Source organism: Morus notabilis, unplaced genomic scaffold, assembly GCF_000414095.1.
Source record: "Morus notabilis unplaced genomic scaffold, ASM41409v2 Scaffold2520, whole genome shotgun sequence".
In the NCBI taxonomy this organism is placed as follows: Eukaryota; Viridiplantae; Streptophyta; class Magnoliopsida; order Rosales; family Moraceae; genus Morus; species Morus notabilis.
In genome coordinates this window covers 1-25773 of record NW_010366895.1, presented here as the reverse complement: position 1 = coordinate 25773, position 25773 = coordinate 1, and the positions used below count along the sequence as shown (strand labels likewise).

The 25773-nt window shown below is 33.4% G+C and overlaps 1 protein-coding gene and 2 pseudogenes across 1 annotated transcript; 1 reads left to right on the top strand and 2 right to left on the bottom strand.

Moving 5' to 3' along the window:
• Positions 1-8258: 8258 nt before the first annotated feature.
• LOC21384941 (cell division control protein 2 homolog) lies at positions 8259-10596 on the bottom strand. Its single transcript, XM_010111434.2, has 7 exons — positions 10588-10596; positions 10294-10487; positions 9625-9751; positions 9323-9454; positions 8816-8982; positions 8514-8667; positions 8259-8354 (listed from the first exon to the last, which is right to left on the bottom strand). Exons 1-7 carry the CDS (start codon positions 10594-10596, stop codon positions 8259-8261), a joined length of 879 nt encoding a protein of 292 aa, XP_010109736.2.
• Positions 10597-15060: 4464 nt separating this feature from the next.
• On the top strand, positions 15061-21866 carry LOC21384940 (annotated as a pseudogene).
• Positions 21867-22922: 1056 nt separating this feature from the next.
• LOC21384939 lies at positions 22923-25191 on the bottom strand (annotated as a pseudogene).
• Between the last annotated feature and the right edge of the window lie 582 nt (positions 25192-25773).

The window sequence follows — 25773 nt, the reverse complement described above, 5'->3', positions numbered from 1 at the left end:
GGCAGGGTGTCTTTTGAATGCACTCAGCGGTCTTTGAGGAAGAACCTGGAAGAGAAATTCTAGAAATGGGTTCGGAAAGGGCGTAATAAGAGCATCAAGGAAACCTACTCAATATGCGGATTTCCTTGGGCCTTCCAAGTATGTCGTACAGTTATATGCATAATTTTTAATCATGGCCTTATGGTAAATAATACATTATTTTTTATTTTACTAGACTTAAAAAAATTTATTTAACGCAGGTTTGGGCATTCGAATCCAACCATCGGCGCCAAGTTTGCAAAGATGGTTGATGGACGTCTTCCCAGAATCCTCAAATGGGAGGTACATCGGGTTTCATTGGTAGAGGCTGGATAGATAGACGACCTTATGCAAAGTGGTGAGGTAAGAGTTTGAATACAATGTGTTTATAGGTATTTTTTTTTTTACAAAGTAGGCATATTTATTTTTTTTACAATATGTTTCCACCTAAATAATCATTGAATGCATGTTCTTTTAATATACAAGGAATGATCGTACCAATTCTTTATCCCACTGAGGAGGAAATGAGTAGTATGTGCATGAGGTTGTATCCGCCTTATGTCGACCAAGAAGATGTAGAGATTGACCAACTTGCATTGTTTTTGGACTCTGGTGCAAGAATGGTCCATGTCCAGCAATCGAAGCCTCCCAAACAATATTCTCGTCTCCAACAACTTCCCTAACAACAACAACAACAACAAATACAACAACAACAACAACAACAACAACCTCATCGGCATGATGGTATGTCTATTGATTACATACTTGACATACTCTATCAGAGGATGGTAGAGTACAATGTAGACAGTTTGAAGCCATCAACAAGAGGTTAGACTCACTAGACTAATCTGTTAGAAAAATAAAGGACAATATAACATGTATAGCAAAACAACAGTTACAGCCACAGCCACAACCAGAGCTTGAGGAACAACTTGAGCCACAGGTTTAGCAAGAGCCTGAGGAACAACTTGAGCCACAGGTTCAGTCAGAGCCAGAGTCTGAATCCATGAATGAAAAGTGACTTAAAAGGCCCAGCAAGTATTTTGAGTCGCCTTACACAGATCCCTTGCGTAAGGTGATGAAGAAGATGTGAACCTATAAAGATGCTATCGAGGCCTTCAAAAAGTGGTTTACTGATACTAGTACAGACTCTGAGCTAAAGAGTGCAGTTTTGGTGATTGGAAGAAGGACTTCTTCCGGATCATCTTGAAGCCAAGTGAATGGCTGTTCAATGAAGTAAGTAATCACAACATATTTTTTAAATTTATAGTCTTATTTTTTATACCATTATCATTATACTAAATTTATTTTTTATGACTTACAACAAATTGACGAGGCATGGGTTCTTCTATCTATGAGAAGGTAACGGGCCAATGAAGGAGAGTTCATTAACGATATTAGCATCCTAGATGATGTATTTTGCCAGAAATTGAGAGGGTGATTCATCTCTAACAAATCAAAATTGACAGCGTATACATTTGACAACGACTTGGATGAATATGTATGGGGAAAAAAATGCGTAATTGGAAAGAAATGGGATGGCGCGCAAGGCTTCACTATGCCTATTAACATTAAGCATAAGCATTGGGTTGCGCTTTATGTTGATTTATTTGAAATCAACATAAAGGTGTATGACTCAGCTGTTATGATGTACAGAGATCAACAGATGTAAAAATATGTGGAGCCAATCTCTGTCATGATGCCCAAGTTCTTGAAGTACACATGTTTATTTAACCATCTGGGCATAAACTTGATACTGCGTGGCCAATCGTTTGTCCTGAGTGGTTGGTCCACAACCTAAGAACAAGTGATTGCGAACTTTTCACATACAAATTTATTGAATACCTTGTCCGTAAAATCCCGTTAGAAGAACTCGCTGAAGAACAAGTAGAAGCTTACCGGTTGGAACTTGCGGTCGGAATTTGGAGCGAGTACAAGCTTAAAAGGCCTGTGAGTAGTATATAAAATGTTGTTTTGCTTGTTGTAAAATGTATACAAAACATTATTGGCGTTGCAATGTTTTTATTATTGGCGTTGCAATGTTTTTACACTTGTTATATTCAACATGTTATTTTGGCTTTGGGGAAGCTTATAATTATGGGAAAATGCTACCCAAATTTTTAGACCATGATGTTTTTTTTTTTTTTTAGAAAGATTCAAAGAAGTCCCGAAGATTGGAGAAACATTTAATTTATAAAAGAGAAAAAAAATTTGGTCAAAAATGGAAAAACCAAGAACATACCAAAACAGACAAATAACCGACCGAACAGAACAAAACGGATTAAGAACATAGCAACAACCGATCGAACAGAACAAGAACAGACTAAGAACTGACCGACCAGACCAATAACTGACCGAACAGACCAAGAACAGACGACCAGACCAATAACCGACCAAACAGACCAAGAACCGACTGACCAGACCAAGAACCGACTGAACAGACTAAGAACATACCAAGAACTGACCACCAGACCAAGAACAAACCATTAACTGACTGAACAGACTAAGAACCGACCGACCAGACCAAGAACAGACCATTAACCGACCGAACAGACCAAGAACCGACCGACCAGACCAAGAACAAACCAATAACAGAATAATAACAAACTCTAATAAAATATTAAAAACATACATTTTTACATATTTTTTGAGTTTTGGGTATTAATAACCATTGTAATTTATAAAAGAGAAAACAAAATTGGTAAAAATGAAAAAACTAGGAATAGACCACGAACCGACAACACTTGACCAAAAATATACAATAATGTTTTTTTTTGGAAAGCTTCGAACTAGTCCTGAAGATTGGAGAGACATTTAATTTATAAAAGAGAAAAAAAATTGGTAAAAAAAGAAAAAACCAAGAACAAACCAAGATGTTATTGGTATGTTCTTGGTTTTTTATTTTTTTACCAATTTTTTTTTCTTTTATAAATTAAATGTCTCTCCAATCTTCGGGACTAGTTCGAAGCTTTTCGAAAAAAAACATCACTGTATATTCTTGGTCAAGTGTTGTTGGTTCGTGGTCTGTTCTTGGTCTGTTATTAGTTTTTTCATTTTTTACCAATTTTTTTTCTCTTTTATAAATTACAATGGTTATTAATACCCAAAAAATAAAAAAATATGTAAAAATGTATGTTTTTAATATTTTATTAGAGTTTATTATTGGTCTGGTCGGTCGGTTCTTGGTCTGTTCTTGGTCTGGTCGGTCGGTTCTTGGTCTGTTCTTGGTCTGGTCGGTCGGTTCTTGGACTGTTCGTTTGGTTAATGGTCTGTTCTTGGTATGTTTTGTTGGTTATTGATTTGTTCTTGGTATGTTTTGGCATGTCTTGGTTTTTCCATTTTTTACCAATTTTTTTTTCTCTTTTATAAATTAAATGTTTCTCCAATCTTCGGGACTGGTTCGAAGTTTTCTAAAAAAAAAAAAACATCATGGCCTTTAAATTTGGCAAGTATTTCCCCAGAAATATAAGCTTCCCCAAAGCCACAATAACCTGTTGAATATAATAAGTGTAAATACAATGCAACGCCAAATTTTTTTTTTTCATGAGTACATCGGTGCGTTTTTACATTTCTTCTAATAGTGTCCATATTGCCCACACCTAGCACATCGGTTCTGCCTTCGTGTGAACTCACCTATGCTGGGAATACGTTTTTGCTTTGGCCTACCCCTTTTTGGTACAACTCATGATGGAAGAAGGTGAACTTCCTTTACGTCATTCGGAATATCCCATTGCGAAGTATCCGGCACATGATAGATTGTCTCAGCATACGCAAGAGCCCAAACTTCTGTTCTGTAGTATTTTGAGTATAAATCATAGCGAGATATTCCTTCTTCTCTACAACATGATATTGCATACTCGCATGGTATCTGCTCAAGGTCGAACACACGACAAGTGCAACTCCTCACTCCAATGTTGACAATAGCAGTGGTATATCCACCTGTCACTTGGAACTCAACAGTATTAAGTCTTGTGGCCGTTAGAAATCCCGCTTTGTTGTGCTTCTCACGAAGAGTTTTTTCCACACTTGGCGATAATAATGTTTTAGTTTTAGAAGCTTCGACCCACCTGTTATTAAACCACTCTGACATCTTCGCTTGTATAAAATTAAAGAGGGCAATAACAGGGTAATCTCGAACAACTTTGAGCATTGCATTAACTGACGCAGACATGTTTGTGGTTATAATATTATATCAATTTCCTTTAAAATGAGCACGAGACAACATTTCAAAACGAACCTGCTCCTATAAGTATCTGGCAATACTGGGATATCTTGCAGACTACTCATCAAACAAGACAGAAAACTCATCAATGTGGTAGGCCTCAACGGTTTTAAAGAATAATGGCAGAACACCGCTACATTTGAAATTATGCTTGATGTTTTGCGACATATGCTATGTGCAACAACCGTGATGTGTTAATGTATAAACTGTAGATAATACATTACTTATACTTTGATTCCTATCAGAAATAAAAACTAATTCCTCAGAATCAGTGATAATTTCCTTCAAGTTCGAGAAGAACCATGTCCAGGATGCATCATTCTCTGAGTCTACAATGGCCCATGCGATGGGATAACAATGACGTTCACTATCCTGTACAATGGCAACTAACAATATACCTTCTGAATTTTCCCTTTAACCACGTTCCATCAACACTGATAACTTTCCTCATGTAACCAAAACCTCGTATACAAGGTCCATATGCTAGGAAAAGATAGATAAAACAGTTATGGTCATCAAAATAAATATTGGTGATACTATCGTGATTAGTAAGAGACACCATATAAAAGTATGATGGGAGCTTAGTGAAGCTTTCTTCGGCCGTACCTCTTACGAGTTGAAGTGCGTGCTCACGAGCCTTCCATGCTTTGTAATAACTGAAGTCCGTCCTAAATTCATCACGAGTATATTTCTGAATTGATTTGGAAACCAGACCCAGTTTGACGCCTATAAATTGGTTTTTCATGCAACTTCCAATACCGGAGTACGTTGCTTGCCTGTGCTTCACCGAATGCTTTTCTAACGAGCAAGAGTGAACACCATTATACTTGCGGATTACAAACATGTTCGATAGTCTCAGTTTGCAGGCTCGGATACGCCACACACATTTTGGATCCACACACTCTACTACAAACATGTCTTTATTTGATTTTGTTGTTCGAAACTCAAAGTTCCCCTTTAAAGCAATTAAATGCAGCTTTTCCTTTAAATCATTCTTACTTGAAAAGTACTGACCAACTTCTAAACTAGATCTGTCACTAAAGGTAGATCCATGAGATGATCCAAACTCACTCTGGTCGATACAAATTAAAGGACCAGCAACTTCTACTTCATTTAAAATGGCAAGTGGTTGTGGCTCTAGCTGTGGTTGTGACTCTGGTTGTGGCTCTAGTTGTGGCTGTGACTCTGGTTGTGGTTGCGACTGTGGTGGAATATCATTACGAGTCGAAAACTCATCTGTAGCTATAATACCCATAAAATCACAATAAAAAAAATCGTCATGCAAAGGATTTCTCCTAATTTTGACTCCATCAATATGTTCTTCTGGATTCATAAATTTCTCATCCACTATCACGTGTAGTGGTACCTCGTGGGTTATATCCCTGAAGAATAACAAATCATCATTGTCTTTTATTACAATGGGCAATGATTTCTGTTTCAAATTTGGTACCCACGATAACTGCAAGAAATGTTTTTGTCCATCAATTCCACATTTTTTACTAATCTTATCAACGAAGGTTTCGAGAGTATCCTTCTCATCCATATATACGCCAATTAAATTACAGTCTGTATGCCACACCCAACAACTTTCATTCTCCTCCCATTTTCCTCCAGTGTAAAAAAAAATCCTCCACGGAGGCATTATTTAGATTTTAAAACTGTAAAAATTAAATCAAGATAATAATATGTCATTAAACCAAATCAAATATCTCACGAACAGACTAAAAACATACCATATAATAAGAACAAACCAAGAACAGACCAAGAACAAACCAAGAACCGACTGTGCAATAAGAACATACTAAAAACTGACAGTGCAATAAGAACAGACCAAGAACAGACTAAGAACCGACCGTGCAATAAGAACAGACCAAGAACAGACCACGAACCGACTATGTAATAAGAACAGATTAAGAACCGACCGTGCAATAAGAACAAACCAAGAACAGATCACGAACCGACCATGTAATAAGAACAGACCAAGAACAAACCAAGAACAGACCACAAATTGACCATGTAATGAGAACAGACCAAGAACGGACCACGAACCGACCATGTATAAGAACAGACCAAGAACAGACTACGAACCGACCATGTTATAAGAACAGACCAAGAACAGACCAAGAACAGACCACGAACCGACGAAGAACAAATATATTTTTTTCTAAACCCAACAGATCTTCATCATATCAGACAATGTAAACTGCTCTTTTACCATGTAAAATTACTATTTTAATGAATTTTTAACATTTTTAATTACATTTTCATCTTAAAAACATATGAACAACAACGAAAACACCATGAGAGATATAGAAAAAGAAAGACTTACTTAGTAGCTATTCTTCAAACTTCATTTTGGACGAGAAAAAAACGCTGAATGGGCAAGATAATAATGTTAATGAGGTTATGTGACGACGATGACTTGAGAAGAAGAGAGAAGAAATGGAAGACGGTTGGGAGAAGAAAATGGCGCGAAATGGAAGAGGAGGAGGAGAAAGAAATCCCTAAAAGCACAATTGATGACGTGAAATAGCTGATGTGGAAGTTGGCCTATTTACTCAATTTATTTTTTTTGTGATTTATTTACTTAAAAACACTTTTTACTTAGTCTATTTATACAAAGGGCCCCTTTCTTTCTTTTGTCTGGTCACTCGGCTTTGTGGCATCCAAGGGTCTCTGAGAGTTTTTGACTTCCTTTTGTATAAAATTTGTTAAGGCTCATTTGGCCAAAAAAAAAAAAAAACAAAAGAGGTTGGGGAAGGACAAATACCTCTTCCTTTTGATTAATATCTTTCTTACTCAAACAATTATATTAAAAAAATATTAATTAAGAATAAACAGTAAAAATTTATATTCATACACTCTAAAGGTAAATTAAATAATTTTCTCTGTTTTTTTTAACACGTGGAGCTTCAAATATGAGTGAGATCAAATGAGCCAACCTAAAGATTATTGGTATGGTCCCTGTCTTGACCCGGCACGCTTTGGTGCCCGAACTGGGCTGATAGTTTAAGGATAAAAGTATTTTAAGACTATTTTTAATTTTCTTTTTAATTACCCTTGAAATGTTCATGCCGACAAGGCTCGGTCTTAGCCCATCAGGGATCCAAAGCAAGACATGGCCTTCATCCCTCCTTTTAAGGTTAGTCCGACCTAGTCCGGTTAAAATATCAAGCGGGTCGGAAACACTTTTTAGATTGTTGGGTGTAGATTAGGCTCCAAACTTTCACCACTAAAAATACGTTTGGTGGCGTGTTGTTTTTGTTTTTTGTTTTTTAACTGTGATTCTTTTTTTTTTTTAAAAAATTGGAAACAAAAATTTTTTCCTTTCAAATTACTGTCAAACAAATATCTTTAAGTTATGATTACTACTAAAACTGAGGTTGCCAACAGGTTAGAATTGGAATTCATATCGGGGTTGAGACCATCATCACGACCAGCATTAGGGTCATAAACAAACATCATAGGTTTTAAAAATTGGAATTCGGAGGAATTACACATTTGATATGGTTGTGTTACATGTTTTGAGTTTGCATTTCATACTTTGATATGCGTTAATTTCCTTGTTGTTTAAGGACGGACTCACATAATATTTTAATCACTCACTTCGTTATCAAATTGAGTGAAAGTTCTTATTTAACTACAATTATATATCAGAGAAATACTAAAATCACTTTTTTTATCACTCTCTACATTTATTATTTGACACATAAACTTTATTAATGTGATATATTAAAAAAAGTATACACTGTTTATTTCACAACTCAAGTTTTATTTCTATAATGTTTTCTTTCACAAAAAATCAAATTCAACTCTTTTACTACAATGTTTTTTTTTTACATACATAACTCAAGTTATAACTCAAATTATAACTTGAGTTGTGAAATGAACGTTTCCCAACCCTACATGGAATAACGTGCAACAATTACAATGGATAATTTTTTTTAATGATTACTATGGACAATATTCAGAGAAACAAAGAAAAAAATTGGATCCAATACAACCTTAGTAGTTATTATCAAGGGTTAGCATTTAGAACACCCAATTTGAAGTAAGAATGCTTGAGTGCTTCTTCAACAGTAATCCTTCTACTTGGATTCGGACACAACATTCTCTGTCAATTGAAAAAAATAAAAAAATAAAAAATAAATAAAAGTCAAAGAGCCTAATTAGTTAAGCAATACTAGTCTACGTAGAAAAAAAACAAAACAAATGCATGTCTAATAAAATTACAAGATATATTAATAATTCACAAATTAAGAACCAAACTTACGGAAAGAAGATCAATCCCGGCTGGTTTAAAATCAGGAATTATTTTTTCAAGGTTCCGAGTGATCCTAAAAGTTGTCTCCTGATCTTCGGAGGCAGGCCCAGGCCCATTTTCTCCAGGTGGGTCAGTGGTGTAACTATCAAAACTACCCACGAGCCTGTATATTACATAAATAATATAAAACAAAAATATACTTTCGGTAACACATTGTGATATGAACTAGCAAATTTAGCCTTGTTATTAGACGTGACATATGATATTCTGTCAAAGAAAAGGACAAATAATCAAAAGATAATATTATAAACCTGGAAATGCTGACAATTTCATGATACTTGGTTTTAGCATCGAACAGAGGTTTTCTGGTTAGCATTTCAGCAAATATGCAGCCAACAGAGAACATATCCGTAGCTGGAGTTATTTCAGCGGAGGGATCACAGAGAAGTTCAGGTGCCTTGTAAGAAGGAGTTATAATCTGCACCAAAAAAAAAGCCAGAAAAATAGTTACACGTTCGTTCATACATGCATACATACATATATTAGGGGGCGGAGTCACAAAAATGAGTCAGAATAGACAGAAAATTTCAAATATTAAATTGAAAGAAAAGAAAATTTCAGATAAGACGGCTCCCTACTATAATTCGCTTCACATACATAGTATATATATATGTACGTACATGCGTGTGTGTATTATTTACCAAGGTGTTTGTACATATATGTACGTACATGCGTGTGTGTATTATTTACCAAGGTGTTTGTAAAGAAAAGAGGTTAAAGTTTAAAAAGTTAATAATAAGAGAGAGAAGAAAAATTACCCAATCAAGGTCCGTAAGCTTCACAGTGAGATTAGTGCGGTCGAGTAGCACGTTGGTAGGATTTAGATTTCCATGTGCAAAGTTAATAGAATGGTAACAATAGAGGCCACGAAGAATTTGTTCCAAGGTATTCTGCATTAATATTATATCATAGATTCATATCATATCACGTTTCATTAATATAGTACATCATAAACTTATAACATACGTCCACATATATACAAGTAACATTTACCTAGACAATAATTTAGTCCTAAATTCAATGCATTAAAATTGTAATTTATAAGATCCTATGATCTCACTCTTATAAACCTTCGATTGGTGGCTCTCACTGGATTGACTTGGATGAGCGATTTTAGATCCGTATCCGCATACTCAAGCATGAGATGAATACGACATAATCTCTCGTCGTATATTATATCAAGTAACCTATTTCATTTGCAGAGTATTTTAAATGCATGCTTAGCAGAGTGATTAATAACAAAGAGACTAATTAATTACATAATAGGAGGTTTTCATGTGCTTCACAATGTTGGGAAAGATGAAATTTTCGTTGCATATATCTTTAATGCCATCACCATTATTATTTAGACCGATCATCATTGTTTTTTCTTATTAAATAATAATAAAATAAAGGGTGTTTCTATGACATGTAAGAACTATTAAAAAAGATAAACAAAAAAAGTAATCACATCATGAATGTCTTTTAATTATTTTTTCAATGAAACACTATTCAAGATCTTTTCAAACTTAAATTACAGCTCAAGTTCATTTATTACAGTGTTTTCTCTCACAAAAATTTAAATTTAATTTTTTTATTACAGTTTTTTCTCTCACATAAAAAATATGAGTTATGACTTGAGTTGTTAAAACAACGCAACAACTCTAATCACATCACAGAATTATATACATATGTATATGTGTATATATACACATATATAAAATTAAAATGGTAAAAATAGGGGATTGACCTGGCAACATTTTGATGCTCAATCTCTTTGAGAAGGGAGATTTTTCTGAGTGTCATGCATGGAACACCAAAATCATCACTTGATTGCATAACGAGAGTCTTTACAGCTACCACATTGCCAATCTCCATGTGGCGATACTTGTATTGAACTGGCCGATTGTTCTCTTTCCATCCTATATTTTCAAGCCTTTCGTACTGCACAAAATTTACCACATTATGAACAACTTAATCCGTGAAAATAAAAAAGAAAAAAAAAACTAATAACAAAATATATAAGAATATTAATTTTAACTACCCTGTCCATTCTTTGGGTAATTGGAACTCAAACTTTCCTTACCAACCCAAAAAAGAATGTCATCATTTATGATCAATGAGATAAAACTGATCGGATTTTCTGAAGTTTATGACAATTAATCAGATAAAATAAAAAACAAAGAAGCTTTACGGAACTGAAGAGGAAACATTGTATTAAGCAGAAGCCTCTTATATATATGTTTGTCTCCGAATTTAGTTTATTACAAAAAGAAAAAAATAGGAAAATGTGAAGAGAGAACTAAAAAGCTAAAGATAATTAAAAAGCTAAAGAGGATAATTTTGATAAATACTTTCATGATTTTTACTTTTTATTCTTAATTAATAATCTTTTTAGTTAAATAATTACACTAATAAAAGAATATTTATTAAGAATAAAGGATAAAAATTCAAACTCATGCATTCTCAATAGTAAATTCTCTATTTTTTTAAGTTTTTTATTTTTTTATTTTTTTTTATTTTTTCAGAGTAAACGCTGGCTCAGGGGGCAAGGCCCTAAGGCCCCCTTAGTCAAAGGTCCTTATTATTAGGATCATTAACTAACTACTTCTACACCTCATTCTTCTTTTACCCTTAATTAATTACCTTTACATTTCAAAATATTAAACATATTAATTTGGATTCTTTTTCTTGAAAAAAAAATCGTATTTCTTAGGTTTTAGTTTAATTCTGCAAAACTCATTAAGAAGAATTAGTATTAAAAGAAGTTTGTTACTCAATATTAAATGTTAATATTTATTCTTTTTGTTCCTTCTTCTAACAATTTCTATGTCACGATTCGTGGTATATAGATTTAATCGGTTGAAAAACAATATAAAATCACTTGATTTTTCTATAGCTGCTAAACACATGCACTTAATTTTTATTCTTACAATTGAGGTCCCGTTTATTACACCGATTCAAGTTTAGAATTCGAGTTTTGTTACAATAAAAAGCTCTTAGAAATAGTCACATTTAACTTTTTTGCTACAGAAAAAAGCTATCACATAAAATCACATCTCAACTCGAATTAAAAATTTAAATCAACAAACTAAACAGGTCCTGAATAATTTCCTTGTAATGTTGTTCTTCATCGCGTCCTCTCCCAAAAAAAGTTCTCTTGAGGAGTTTGAAAAAATAAAGAATAATAATTTAATATTTAATTATTTGTTCTTAATTTCATTTTACTATTTTCTTTACTGTCAATTTATCTTATTGTATTGGCGGTTGTCATTATTAATAGGAATTCTCGTTATATTAGGGTTTTTATTACATGTCTTATAAGATATAATGTGGCACGAGGGACGAACTTACAAAAAATTATAATAAAGATGGGAAAAACAAATTGAATCAATCAAAATAGATCTTTAATACATTTTTAAAAAAATTGTAGAAAATACACAAGTACAAGTATTAAGAAATAGAGGTATTGAGCACATTTACGCCTTAAACTTTTCAGGTTTAGGCAACTTATGCCATAGCTTAAAATTATAGGCCTCAATGCAAGCAATTTAGCAAGTTGAAGGGGTTGGATGAATTGTCAAAAAAGAAATTTGGATAGCATTGTCAAAATTCAAAATTTTGAGGGGGTAAAAGAACCAAAAACTTTACTAATTGAGTCGCACATCACACACAAAACATGATTCATAATAATAATTCTTTACAAGGCCATATTGAAAAAGATGCAAGTGTAATTATTCAAAACACCTATTTAAATGTTGCTTAAGACTTGTAATAATGTTGAGCCAGCTCTGAGCATACAAAGAAAAGAAAATCTAATTAGAACTATCAAAATTCACGAAATAAAAAAGAAAAAAGAAAAGAAAAACACAAGAAAAGTTAACTAATTAATCTGGGCAAAACCTATTTATATTAGAGTGAAAAAAGGGAAATTGTGTAAGGTTACTAGGAAAATTTTGAGGAAACTAATGAAATGAAGCCAAAAGTGGTTGAAGAGATATTTTCCTCCCTTATTTTCCTTCCATTTCAAGCATCTTTTCACGGGAAACATACTGCAAAGAGTTAAATTCATTAGTAGTCTCTTATTTTTTTTCCTTTTATAATTAGCCTTAAATTGTTTTAATATTTCAAATTTAGTCTCTCAATTACATTATGTTAAATTTTGAATGTAAATGTTAGGTAATTTTGTAAATTTTACCTCGAAAGATGGACAATCTCGTAATTTGAAAATAAATAACCCAAAACATAAAATTGATCGAACCACCCATTCGGGTGTGCAAACCCTAAAACTCAAAATAAGAATTTTGCTGTATATTGTTTGTTGTTGGCTATTGTTTATGCTGTGTAGCAGTAGTAGGTTTTTTTTTTTTTTTAACACTTAACTCAAAATAGTAATAAATTTGTTGTACATGCTCTTTCTATTGTCTAATATTATGTTCTGGGTACTAGTGGATTTTTTTTAAGAGTATAGTGTGATAATGGATTTTTTTTTTTTTTGGGAGAAAAGCTTGACCAAACCTGATTATGAACAGGTTCTTTAGGGTTTTTTTTTTTTTTTTTTTTTTTTTTTTTTTTTTTTTTTTTTTTGTGGGGGGTGGGGGAGAGAATTATGGACAGGTGTTCTCATAGTCTTTTTGTTTGGAGAAAAATGTGATTATGGACAAGTTTTTTAAGTGTGTTTGTTTTATAACTCAAGTTGAGAAATTAAGTTGCGTATGTGAGAGAAAAATACTTAAATAAAAAAAATTGAATTTAAATTTTTATGAGAGAAAAAATAATAGTTAAGTTGTGACTTGAGTTGTGAAAAAAACAAGCAGTTAATCTTTTTTGTTTTAGAATAAAATGTGATTATGGACTTTTCATTGATTAATTTTATCGTATGAAGTGTTTATCAAATGTATTAGAGTTTGAATGTTTCTTTTTGCAAGAAATAGAGGGAAAGAGTATTTACTCATTTGTTTATAACTTAACTACTAATATGTATAACATTTTCCATTTAAATTTTAACAGAATGTAATTGAGGGATTAAATTTGAGATATTAAAAAAAGTTCAGGATTTAAGTTGGAATACCTTTTAATACGAGAACTAATTATAAAAAAGAGAAAAGAGTTCAGAGAGATATGATGAATTTAACTCTTCTACACAAGATACAACGAGAAATGCACTGATCAAAGAAAAATAAATAGTTAAACATACGAAAAATAATGCATTATTTACATCAATCTAAATAATGCATTATTTAATGCATTTTGTACAAGTGGTGATCTAATGTATTATTTAAATCAATCTACTGGAAATGAAAAATTATCTTATCTCTAATACAATGCTATAATTAATGTGCCAATTATAAATTTAACATTTGAATATAAAAAATACTTTCTAATACATTATTATTTATTGTGCTAAATTTTTCATACACTATACTTTGCGGTAAATTTCCCATCAAGTATTGCATATGAGAAATTTGACATTTGATTACTATTGGTTGAAATGTTTACATCCGCGTTTGTTTCATTAGTTTAGTTCAGTTCCACTCAGTTTAAACGGTGAGCACAGTTTGAACTGGTGTTTGGTAAGCATGTAGTTTGAATTATATTTTCTGTTTGAACTGAGTTGAACGGTCCAACTTAGAGTTTAGTTCCCTCTCAAGTTCAACCGTTCAAACCATTTTTAAACACTAAAAAGGTGTCCACTCTCTCTGCTTTTCACACCTACTAAACACAAATTTAAATTTTATTCCCTGTTCAAATTAAAACTTTAACTACACATGTAAACGTCAATTCAAACTATAATTTAAACCACACCGTTTTAATATTTATGTCCAAATCAAAAGTTTAAATCAATAAAATTCAAACTAGCGAACTAAACGAGGGCAACTTTTTTCATGTAGTTGCATTTTTTACATTTTCTAATTATTTTAAAAATAAAAGTTTACTTTTACAATTTTTAAAACTTAATAATTATAAGAAAAAAATAAATTTAACATTTTAAATAGCATTACTATTAGAACAAAAATGAAAATAATATAGCATATCATATTTTTTGATGGTAAATATATCATTAATATTAACATTTGTATTGAAGATGATCTTAACATTAGCATTGTATTAGAGATTGTCAAAGTTATTAAAAAAATAATATAAATATACCAATTGTATTAATATTTATATTAAAGTTAGTCTTAGCATTAGCATTTGTTTAGGAGATTGTCTAAGTTATTAAAAAAAAATAATAACATACTATTACTAGCTTGCTCTTTACCAACCTACGATTGGAGCTAGAGACGACCAACTATTTTTGTTGAAAAGGAAAAATGATGTGATAAATTATCAAAAATAATTTATCGGGTGAACGTACAAAATGCACGTGGTTGAAATTAAAAGAAAAGTTTCAAATTCAACGACGACTTCTCCAAATTCAAAGATTTTTATCTTTTGAATTTCCATTTAAGAGGATTTCAAAGAGAAATTTTCATCAAGAAAAACTACTTTTTGGATTCATGAATTTACCCTGGATTTTGATGAAAGGGGGTTGCAATTATTTGTTGCTCCCTTGTAAGCAAACGAGACGTATTTGATTTTGATGTGTTGAATTAACTACTAGTTTTATAAGATTAAGAGGAGAGAGAGAGAGATGGGTTCACATGGGGACGAGGAATCCCTCTTGGAAGACGCCCTTCTTCAGGTTCCAACTCTTAAACATTTCTTGGTTATTTTAAGCTTGCTTCTTTAATGGGTTTGTTATCACTTGCAATGTAACTTCACTAAATATGTGTTGTAGTTGTACAAATCCTCTTTAATGGAAATTCAGAAAAAGAAATGCTCTTAAATGGTCAATAAAGTAGTTCTTTTATCTCTGCTCTGTTCTTGGCTTTAGTTTTCTTGTTTATTTGTGCAAAACTATTTAAATAAAGTCGTGATCGCATTAATATTGTAGAGAACACTATATGGTTTACATTTTGTGAACTTCTGCTTGTTTTGGGTTTCCTTAGGGTGGATCGGAAAGGAAACAAGAAAACAAAGGAAAAGAAAAAAAAAAAAAAAAGACTGAAATACGAAGATGTAAACCAAGGTGAATAAAAAATGAAGAGGGATAGGAAAAGATTTTATTTCTTTTTTGCTATGAAAGAAAATGATTTTATTTCATTGTAATAATTGGTCCTCTTCTTGTTTGGTAGCCGCACGTACACAATGACTATTTTGCCCATCTTATTTGCTTTTTTATTGAACTTGAGAGTTAGGGTATTTGAATTGAGAGTAAAAATATTATAATTTAGAGTCGGTTGTTTATTTACAACTAGATTATATCTACAACCACCACCCCTATTAATGAGAAGTTTATTTTAAGGGTTCGTCTCTGATTTTGAATTACGATTCTTAATTCTATACAGTATTTCTCTTTTATAAAAAAAATTTAAATTTTAAAAATCAGAATCATAAATTATGATTTTAAACTCATAAGCAAAACGACCCATAAATTTTTCCATAGTTTTTCTTATTAATATATTTTTGACAACATAAATGATAATTTGCTTATTACACTATCTCCCGACTCCTGTCAACATTTGTCTCCACTTTCCCTTCCAATTCTAAGGAGATTTAAAATTGTGGGGCTCATACCATTTTTTATCTCCCATTTTTTCTTCCATTCACAAATCAATCCTATTCCTAATCCTAGCAACCATATTATCAATTTCCACTTGGAAATCCGTCCATTTTCAAAACTACCAAAGTGTTAAGAGTGGACCTGGACTTACATTTGTGGCTTATGATATTTGGAAGTAACTGGCCGTTTTTCACTGTGTTTTTTCTTTTGTTTTAATAGGGGTGTTTATCTGGTAGTGACCGTACCGGTCGTCTCAGTTTTTGACAGTTGGATATGGTTAAAATCACATCAGATTAAAAAAATATGTAGAACAGATAGATTTTGATACAAATTTGATGGCTGAAAAGTAGATAACTACTGGTAGTCCATTTTTACAAGGACTACTAAAGAAAAGTCCCTTGTAATAATTGACTAAAGTTTTTAAAAATTAGGAAATGATCGTTTTTGGATTAACTTTATTTATCACTAATTAACTTGGTGAATGATCAATATAAGTTACTGATTAACCAACATTAGTTTGTACTTTGTAATTAATCTATTTTAATCAATAAACTACCGGTTTATCAGTGATAAACTATTGGTAAATTGATGATAAACTAGTTTATACTAATTGACCATGGTTTATCACTAACTAACTTCTATAAAAAAGGTCTTTTTCTTTTATAAAAAAAATTGGCCATTTGTCAAATAATTTAAAAGTTTGGCATTTATTAAAAAAGGTGTCTAGAAAACGGTGATTTGCCTAATTTTCCCTTATCCTTTTTGAAGGAGTGTACCTTTTTTTGTATATAAAGGAGCGTACTTCCACATAACATTCATAAGTGAGAAACGTAATATGGCATTTATTTAATGTAACATGCCATTTATTTATGTAACACTGACCTTAAAAAGATGTAAACAAAAAAAAGTTAGTTATCAACACTATTGTTATACATCTACAACGTCAATATTACAATGAACAAATAATGTTGTATGGAAGTATGGTCCTTCCGGGACATATATATCTCCCTTGAATTCTTACAAAATCAGGTTATTCAAGTTAATAAAAATGCTTCTGTGTTTTTTTTTTTCTTCTGAAAAAAGGAATTATGTTGTTTTCAATTTCTATATTCAAATATATTATGACGCATACTTTTCGTTATTTCTTTTCTTTTTTTCCTTACCAAATCCTCTTTTTTTTCTCTTTTGTTGAGCGTGTCAAACTTAATTATTGTCCTAATACAAACTTAGCACACCAATTTACATATGTTGGGGGAGCGTCTATTTTGGTATTAGAGAGGTTGGAGATTAAAATGCGGAGAACGGCATGATGTGTGTGATCTCTCTCGTTATCTTATTCTTCATGGTAAAATTCTAAATTGAATGAAAATGTATGTAATTCTCGCATTGAGAGTAAACTACTATAATCTTGTGTGTGCTTATTTGTTTTCTTTTCATCGTTTTTATTGCACCTGATGATACAGGATTAGGGCCTAATTTTTGACAGATTAAGTTCTAATATGGATTAGTAAACACATCCTTTATGAGTTCAGGATGAAGGCAGTGGACTTTACACAGGTGACGGCTCAGTTGACATACAAGGGAAGCCTGTGTTGAAGCAAAATACTGGAAATTGGAAAGCATGTGTCTTCATTCTAGGTGTTTTGTCTGTCCTTTATGTTGTTCCTATTTTGTTATACATATAAATTTTTCATGAATCTCTGTACTTTATGATATAGGTACCGAATGTTGTGAACGCTTGGCATTCTATGGAATTGCTATGAATCTTGTTACATATCTTACAAAAAAGCTGCACCAAGGAAACGTTTCTGCAGCAACAAATTCTACCATTTGGCGTGGCAGTTGCTATCTTACAACCCTCATCGGAGCCTTTTTGGCTGATGCTTATTGGGGAAGATACTGGACTATTGCTGTTTTCTCCATAATCTACTTCGTAGTAAGTTTTACTGGAGTAATAATTTCCCGTCCTCTTTTACCAATAAGAATGTCATTTAGCATAATTTAGCACATGGAAGCTCAGCAATATGTGTTTTTGTAGTTTACGTTTTGTGTTCTTGCATTTTGTGTTTCAATACCCTGTCATATTTGGCTAATTTTTACTTATGTCATCATACAATTCTTGTCCTGTTTCGTGTTCAATAGAAATAGCTATTAGAGAGAGAGAGTTTTAGGGCTTGTTTAGTTCAACAACTCAAACTGTGAAGATTTAAACCTTTTTGGTTAGTAATTGTAGAATCTGAACTGTGGTGATTCAAACTGTTATATACAAATAAATTGTAATTTGAATTGAGAATAAAATCCGAACAGTGTTTGGATAAAGTACTGAAAACTGTCATTAGAGTTTTGTAACAAATCTTGTAAAACCTCATTATAAATGAAATTAAAAAATATGCAATATAGGTGAGGATTTGTTCCTCTCTTCATTATGAACGCATTAAAAAAAATCATCTGAATCGGAATAAAATCGATGAGACATTTTTAAGATTGAAATTGAAGAGAGAGAAAAAGTAGAATCTGGAACTATTGATAACAATTCAGATTGGTAGAATTTAATGAGGAGGTGAATTCTAAAATTAACAATTTTAGTTGTCCTTAAACTATTGTTAATGATTTGAATTGTCCTTGAATTTTTCTCTCCTAAATACTAATTTGAATCCTGAACTAAGGTTTGAATCCTAAATAACCGTTTGAGTTGTTAGAAATAAATAGGGGCTTAGTTGATTATAATCAAAATGGAGGCGTGTAGTTTTTGTTCTCTTTATACTTGTAGAAACAAAATGTGTTACTCGGTTGATGAACTTGATGCATAGTGAAAAAATTGCATTTTTATGAATATGGCACAGAGTGAATTTAGATGAACTTGTAGCCATTCTTTTAAGAAGCCAAATTTTATGTCACAAAGTGGGGAAGTCTATTTCTCCTAAACCCAAGCTTTAGGGCATGTTTGGTGTAAGGGAAAAGTGGAAGGAGGGATTGGGGCAGGCGCGCTGGTTAAAGAATTTTAGGATCTATGGTTGTCCGGTAGAAGGGAATGCATTGGGAAGCTAATTCAAATCCTTCAAAAATCTCAATTTTAATATCTCCCGATACGTATGGACCAGAGGAGGGAATTCATACCAAACACAATAAGAGAAAGGTCCTCCCTAACTCTTCATCTTCTTCAACTAGGTTATATACATTCCTTTCCCTCTTACCAGTCGCAGCCTTAATTGGCTGAAGCTGGAATGGGAGACCTCTCCTTTATTGATGGACTGTGCCAATTTGGCTAAGGGTGGCAATTCGTTAGCGGATCGTGTTCATGTCAGCGCGTTTATTAATCGTGTCAGAATACATCAATCCAAACATGACCTGTTTATTAAACGTGTCAAAAATGTTAACTTAAACACCACTAATTTATTAATCGTGTCAATCGTGTCAACCCGTATAGCTCGTTTAAATTAATATATTAAATAAATTATTAATATAATAATGACTTATTTAACTTCACTAAGAAATTACCTTCATAGTTTAACCAGAATGTTAGTGCGCCATGTAATACCTTATGGGTCAATAAGCTACACTACTACACAACGTTGAGTCCTATCCAAGGAAATATTAGGAAGAAAAAAAGAAAAAAAAAAGGTCAAAAGAAACAATTATTTTCAACATCTTGTGATGCTAATAAATAGTTAATTGTTGCTTTGCACAGGGGATATGTACGTTGACCCTCTCGGCATCAGTTTCGGCACTAAAGCCTCCAGAGTGCTTTGGTTCTGAATGTGCATCAGCGACTCCAGCAGAGTACATGGTATTTTTCATTGGACTTTACCTGATGGCGCTAGGGACTGGTGGGATCAAACCATGTGTGTCATCCTTTGGTGCGGATCAGTTTGATGATACCGATCCCAGGGAGAGAGTGAAGAAGGGATCTTTCTTTAATTGGTTTTACTTCTCTATAAATATTGGCGCTCTAATTTCAAGTAGTTCATTCCTGCATTGTCTATGGGACTCGCTATTGCTAGTTTCTTTGCAGGCACATCCATCTATAGATTCAAGAAGGCTGGGGGAAGCCCTCTTACAAGGATGTGCCAAGTTTTGGTTGCGTCACGTCGTAAGTGGAACCTGGAGGTACCTGAAGACAACAGTCTCCTGTTTGAAACACAAGACGAAAGCTCCGCCATTGAAGGAAGTCGTAAATTGGAGCACAGTGATGAACTAAGGTTATTTTCTTTTTGATGACAGCAGTCTCCTTTTTTCGTGATGTTTTCACACATTTTCTTGACTAAGTTGAAGTTAATCAAATCCTGTTACACCTCAGAATTTTATAGTCGTGTCAGGTGTGGCTAGTGATAGGTCTTCATTGCGAGAAGAGTCAAGAGGCATTTTATGGGATTTGCTTTGTTCTCCTACATAAGTTAATAGTGGATTATGGTTTTACTTGAATAAAACGTGAAAATAAAATTCTGATTTAAGTCCCGTTCATTTCACTGATTCGAGTTTAGAAGTTGAGTTTTATTACAGTAAAAAGTTCTCAAAAATAGTCACATCTAACTTTTTTTATTACAGTAAAAAACTCTCACATAAAGTCACATCTCAACTCGAATTAAAAACTCGAATCAATGAACTAAACGGGCCTAGTTATCTTTAGAGAAAATTGTACCTTCAAATTATATGTCCAGTTCTCTTGTAGATAAAATTGCACCCCTAGGTTTCAATTTATTGGCAGTTGCAGGTATAAACTAGCAATAATTTCAACTCCATCATTTTTTTGTTTTGTTTGACAGGTGTCTAGATAAAGCTGCTATTATAACTGCTGCTGAGATGAACAATGAGGACTTCTACGATCCCTGGAGGCTTTGCACTGTAACTCAGGTGGAGGAATTGAAGATTTTGATCCGCTTTGTTCCCATTTGGGCTACTGGAATAATCTTTGCTGCTGTCGCTTCTAATTTGTCAACAATGTTTCTCGAACAAGGGATGATGATGGACACAACCATCGGCTCTTTCACCATTCCTCCAGCCTCTCTTGCGACTTTCGACATCATCAGTGTTATTATCTGGGTTCCCGTGTACGATAGAGTAATTGTCCCAATTGCAAGAAAATTCACAGGCAAGGAAAGGGGCATCTCGGATCTGCAACGGATGGGAATAGGCCTTTTCCTTTCCATTCTTAGCATGTCAGCTGCTGCTGTGGTGGAAATCAACCGATTGCAGCTGGCCAAAGAACTCGATTTAGTCGAAAAAGAGGTGGCTGTGCCACTTAGTATCTTATGGCAAATACCGCAGTTCTTTTTGTTTGGCGCTGCAGAGATATTCACATTCATCGGACAACTGCAGTTCTTCTATGAACAATCTCCGGATGCTATGCGGAGTTTGTGCAGCGCATTGCCGCTTCTGACAAATTCACTAGGGAACTATCTATGCTCATTGGTTCTGACCATTGTAACTTACATCACAACAGTTGGTGGGAAAACTGGATGGATACCAGACAACATCAATGAAGGTCATCTTGATTATTTTTTCTGGCTTTGGGCTGGACTAAGCTTCCTAAACATGTTTGTCTACATAGCATGTGCCAAAAAGTACAAGCAGAAGAAGGCTTCTTAAAGGTTGGTTAAAATATGCATCATTTCAAAGAACAATGAACGAAAGAAGCTGAAATTTGTGGTTGATTGATTTCACATCTCAAAATAAAAGTAATACGTGTAATTAACAGATGTAATTATATTTAATTTAAGTTAAACAATACGTGTAATAATATTGCTTGTGCACTTAGTTAAGTCATTCTTTTTCAATGAGTATTTACTTCTGCGGTCAAGCAATAAATAACTATTTTTGGCCTTTTCTCTCTATATAATAAGATTGCATTTATACTATGCATGCTTTTCATCTATCAGCTTTTGGATGTAGATTGGACATATATATATATATATATATGTATATTTAACAAATGTTAGCTCAGAATTTGAAATTATTGCTTATATATGTGGTATTGAAATGAGAGTCGGCTCGAGGATTAAAATTCTTTCCTCAGGTTGGGTCAGGTTGAGACTTAATCCTAAAGAACAAATGCACTGAGAAGAGACTTTTTATGCCACCTAGCATAGTCAATTAGTGAATAATACTTGTACCTTTTTAAGTTCCCAATTTTTTCACGTTTGATTTTTTTGTTTTTTTAATTTCATGACATCGTTACTCCAGTAGTAAAGAATAACAATATTATTATTTTTTTCACTGGTGCATCTTCAACATATGTGTTTAACAATTAGGACCTCGAACTTTTAATTTTAACGAAAGGGTATTCATAAATTCAATTCAAAACTTCGTTACAATTGTGGTCCAATAAAAAACGGACGGCAATTTAGGTATGGATTGTCCCTTATTTTTGCACCAAAACATTCTAAACAATTTGTCAAAAGAACAAATTGATCCCTCAAAACTTTTTAGTGTTGGTATTTGGAACTCTAATCTCCGTCTATTAATTGACGTCCATTATTGTTTGGGCTTCATTGCCAAGGACGTCAAATTTATTCCCCAAAATAGCTATTTGTCTCCCCAACCAAAAACTATATACAAAGCCTAAATCAGTAATAGATAGATGCTAGAAAAGACCGTAGTATAACACAAATGTATAAATAGTTCTACTTTCCAAAGAGTTATATTGTACAATTGCTACAACATAAGGCAAATATTTGATAAAAGTAATAACAAAGGAATTTCAGAAATAATGTGGATAATAATAAAAATAAATATAGTGACCAGCAACATCTTAATCAAATCAACGCTGCATACTACTAAGAAGTCTTTTTCTCCTTGTACTTTCTGGCAAAAACTAGATACACCAGCATATTTAAGTAGCTGAGCCCAGCCAAAAGCCAGAAAAAATAATCAAGATGTCCTTCATTCAGATTATCTGGAATCCATCCAGCTTTCCCACCTTCTGTTGTGAAGTAAGTCACAATTGTCAAGATCAAAGGGCAGAGATAATTCCCCAAAGAGTTCGTCAGAAGCGAGAAGGCACCGCACAAACTCCTCATAGCATCTGGTGCCTGCTCATAGAAGAACTCATGTTGTCCAATGAAAGTAAAGACCTCTGCAGATCCCAACAGGATATATTGTGGATTTGGCAAAAATATGGACGGGGGTACACCAGCCTCTGTGTCGATCAACCCGAGTTCATTTGCATACTGCAGCCGCTTAATCTCGAGCAGTGCAGCAGCAGACATGCACAGAACAGAAATGAAAAGACCGATTCCCATCCGTTGCAATTGCGAGAAGCCTCTTTCATTGCCTGTATACGTCCTTGCAATCGGAACAATGACCCTATCGTAAATGGGGGACCAAGATAATTATACTAATGTGATTAAAAAACGAAAGAGAGGCAGCTGGAATGGTGAAGGACCCGACAGTTCTGTCCATCACCTTCCCTTGTTCAACAAAGAAGGTAGGCATTTGGGCAAAAACAGCAGAAAATACTATTCCGGATCGGGAACATGCGGCTCAATATCTTTAGTTCTTCCACCTGTGTGATGGTGCAAAGCCGCCAGGGGTTCGAGAAATCCCGACTTTCAACTTCAGTTTCGGAGAGCAAAGCAGCTTTGTCAAGCCACCTATCACAAAAAAAAAAAAGGAAAGTTTGGTGTGGGAACAGTTTGTGAAATATACAATGGTAAGGCTTTCCTTGCTGTCAAGAAATTGAGAGAGCAATATATTCACTCTCATACAAGTATGTCAAGTGTAAAATAAACATGGGTTAGCTGCAGCAAAAGGATTAAAAAAAGAAAGAAAAAAGAAAAATACAAAACACAAGACAACAACAACATAAAGTAAATAGGTCTGATTAATTAAGATAGCCTCATTCAAACTTAAGAAAAGTTATAGAAGATGACTACCTTAGTTCGTTGCTATGCTCGAGTTTACAACTGCCTTTGATGGCAGAGCTTCTTTCTTGCGTTTCGTAGAGGACACTACTGTCCTCAGGCACATCCAGTTTTCTCTTATGAAATGCCGCGACCAAAACCTGGCATATTCTTGTCAAAGGGCTTCCCCCTGGTTTCTGAAATCTATATAGGCGTGTGCCCGAAAAAAGACTTACAATAGCAATGCCTATAAGCAAAGCTGGGATTCCAAATCCAACACCCCACCCAACTTTGTCTTGGATCCACACCAGTAAGCTACTAGCTAGAATAGCACCAATGTTTTGAGAAAAGTAAAACCAGTTGAAGTAGGATCCCTTCTTCACTCTTTCACTAGGATCGGTATCGTCGAACTGATCAGCCCCAAAAGGCCATATGCAAGGTTTGATCCCACCAGTGCCGAGAGCAATCATGTATAGTCCAAGAAAGAATACTGCATACTGTGCAGGAGTAGCCACCGGGCATCCGGAATCTGAACATTCACTAGGCTTCAATGCTGGAACTGATGCTGAGAGAGTTAATGCGCACACACACTATTTCAATCACAAATCCATGAATTCCACAATAACAACAAATACGACTTTTCATGTTAGACCATCTCCAATGTAAATGTCAATATTTACCAATCTAAGATGCTAGTTTTGCCATTAAAAAGTGCGAAATTTGATAACATGTTTGATGTGCTATTTTATTTCGCACTCAAATGCATGATGCTACTTCAAATGCTATATCCACTTTTTATCATAACTAAGCTTTGGAATTAGTAAATGTAGACTTTTAACATTAAAATTATTTGGAAGCGACGATATTGTAATTATCAAAATGAATAGGTAATACAACAACAAATAGTAATTAAATGACAAAATCTGACACATGCTATACTTCGTGCTAAACTGTATAGCATAGGTAAAATTTAGCATAAAAGATAGCATTACATTAGAGAGTAGTTGTCCAACTAAAATGCTTAAATTTGGCATTAGCATACTAATTTGATATTGTGTTGGAGATGCTCTTGGAAGAAATGTTTTCAAGTATTTTCAATGAAATTATTTTCATGGAGAAAAAATGATGAGTTAAGCTACATACACCTAAATAAACTATCGCGAAACCGGCAATCGTCCAATATCTACCCCATCATGTGTCATGACTGAGAAATTTATAAGAATTATTGTATGGATAATATTTCCTAAAATCCTTTCTATCATTAATATGAATACTGTTAAGATAAGTATTTGTTGATATAAGTATGGTATAGCAAGTTATAAGCTAAAGTTATGAAATTTCTAAACTACGATGCAGTCACCAATTTTCGGACTCTATTTAAGAAAGAAGGATGGAATGTTGTGTTAAGCCCACAAGTGGGTAAACACATGATTGATAAGTTTAAGATATGGAAAAGAATTGCAAGACATCAATTCTAGGGTATTAGAAATAATCGGAACGAAAAACAGACAAAAAAGGGGTTCGGAGAGCCGAACCGAGAAAATTAGAGTTTCGACTGATTTGAGTTGACTAAGTCAAAATTTGTTGACTAAGAGTCGACCAAAATGTCTCCCTTGAAAAGTCAGTCAAGAATGGTCAAGGTTGACTAAGTTGACCAACTGTCTCAAAAACGCAGATAAAACGCGTACTAGATAAGAATTAAACTGCACAAAAATAGGATAATTACTAAATGATTAATGGTTGAGATTAAAAGTGAAAAATTAGATGAAGGGCTGAAATTGTGACG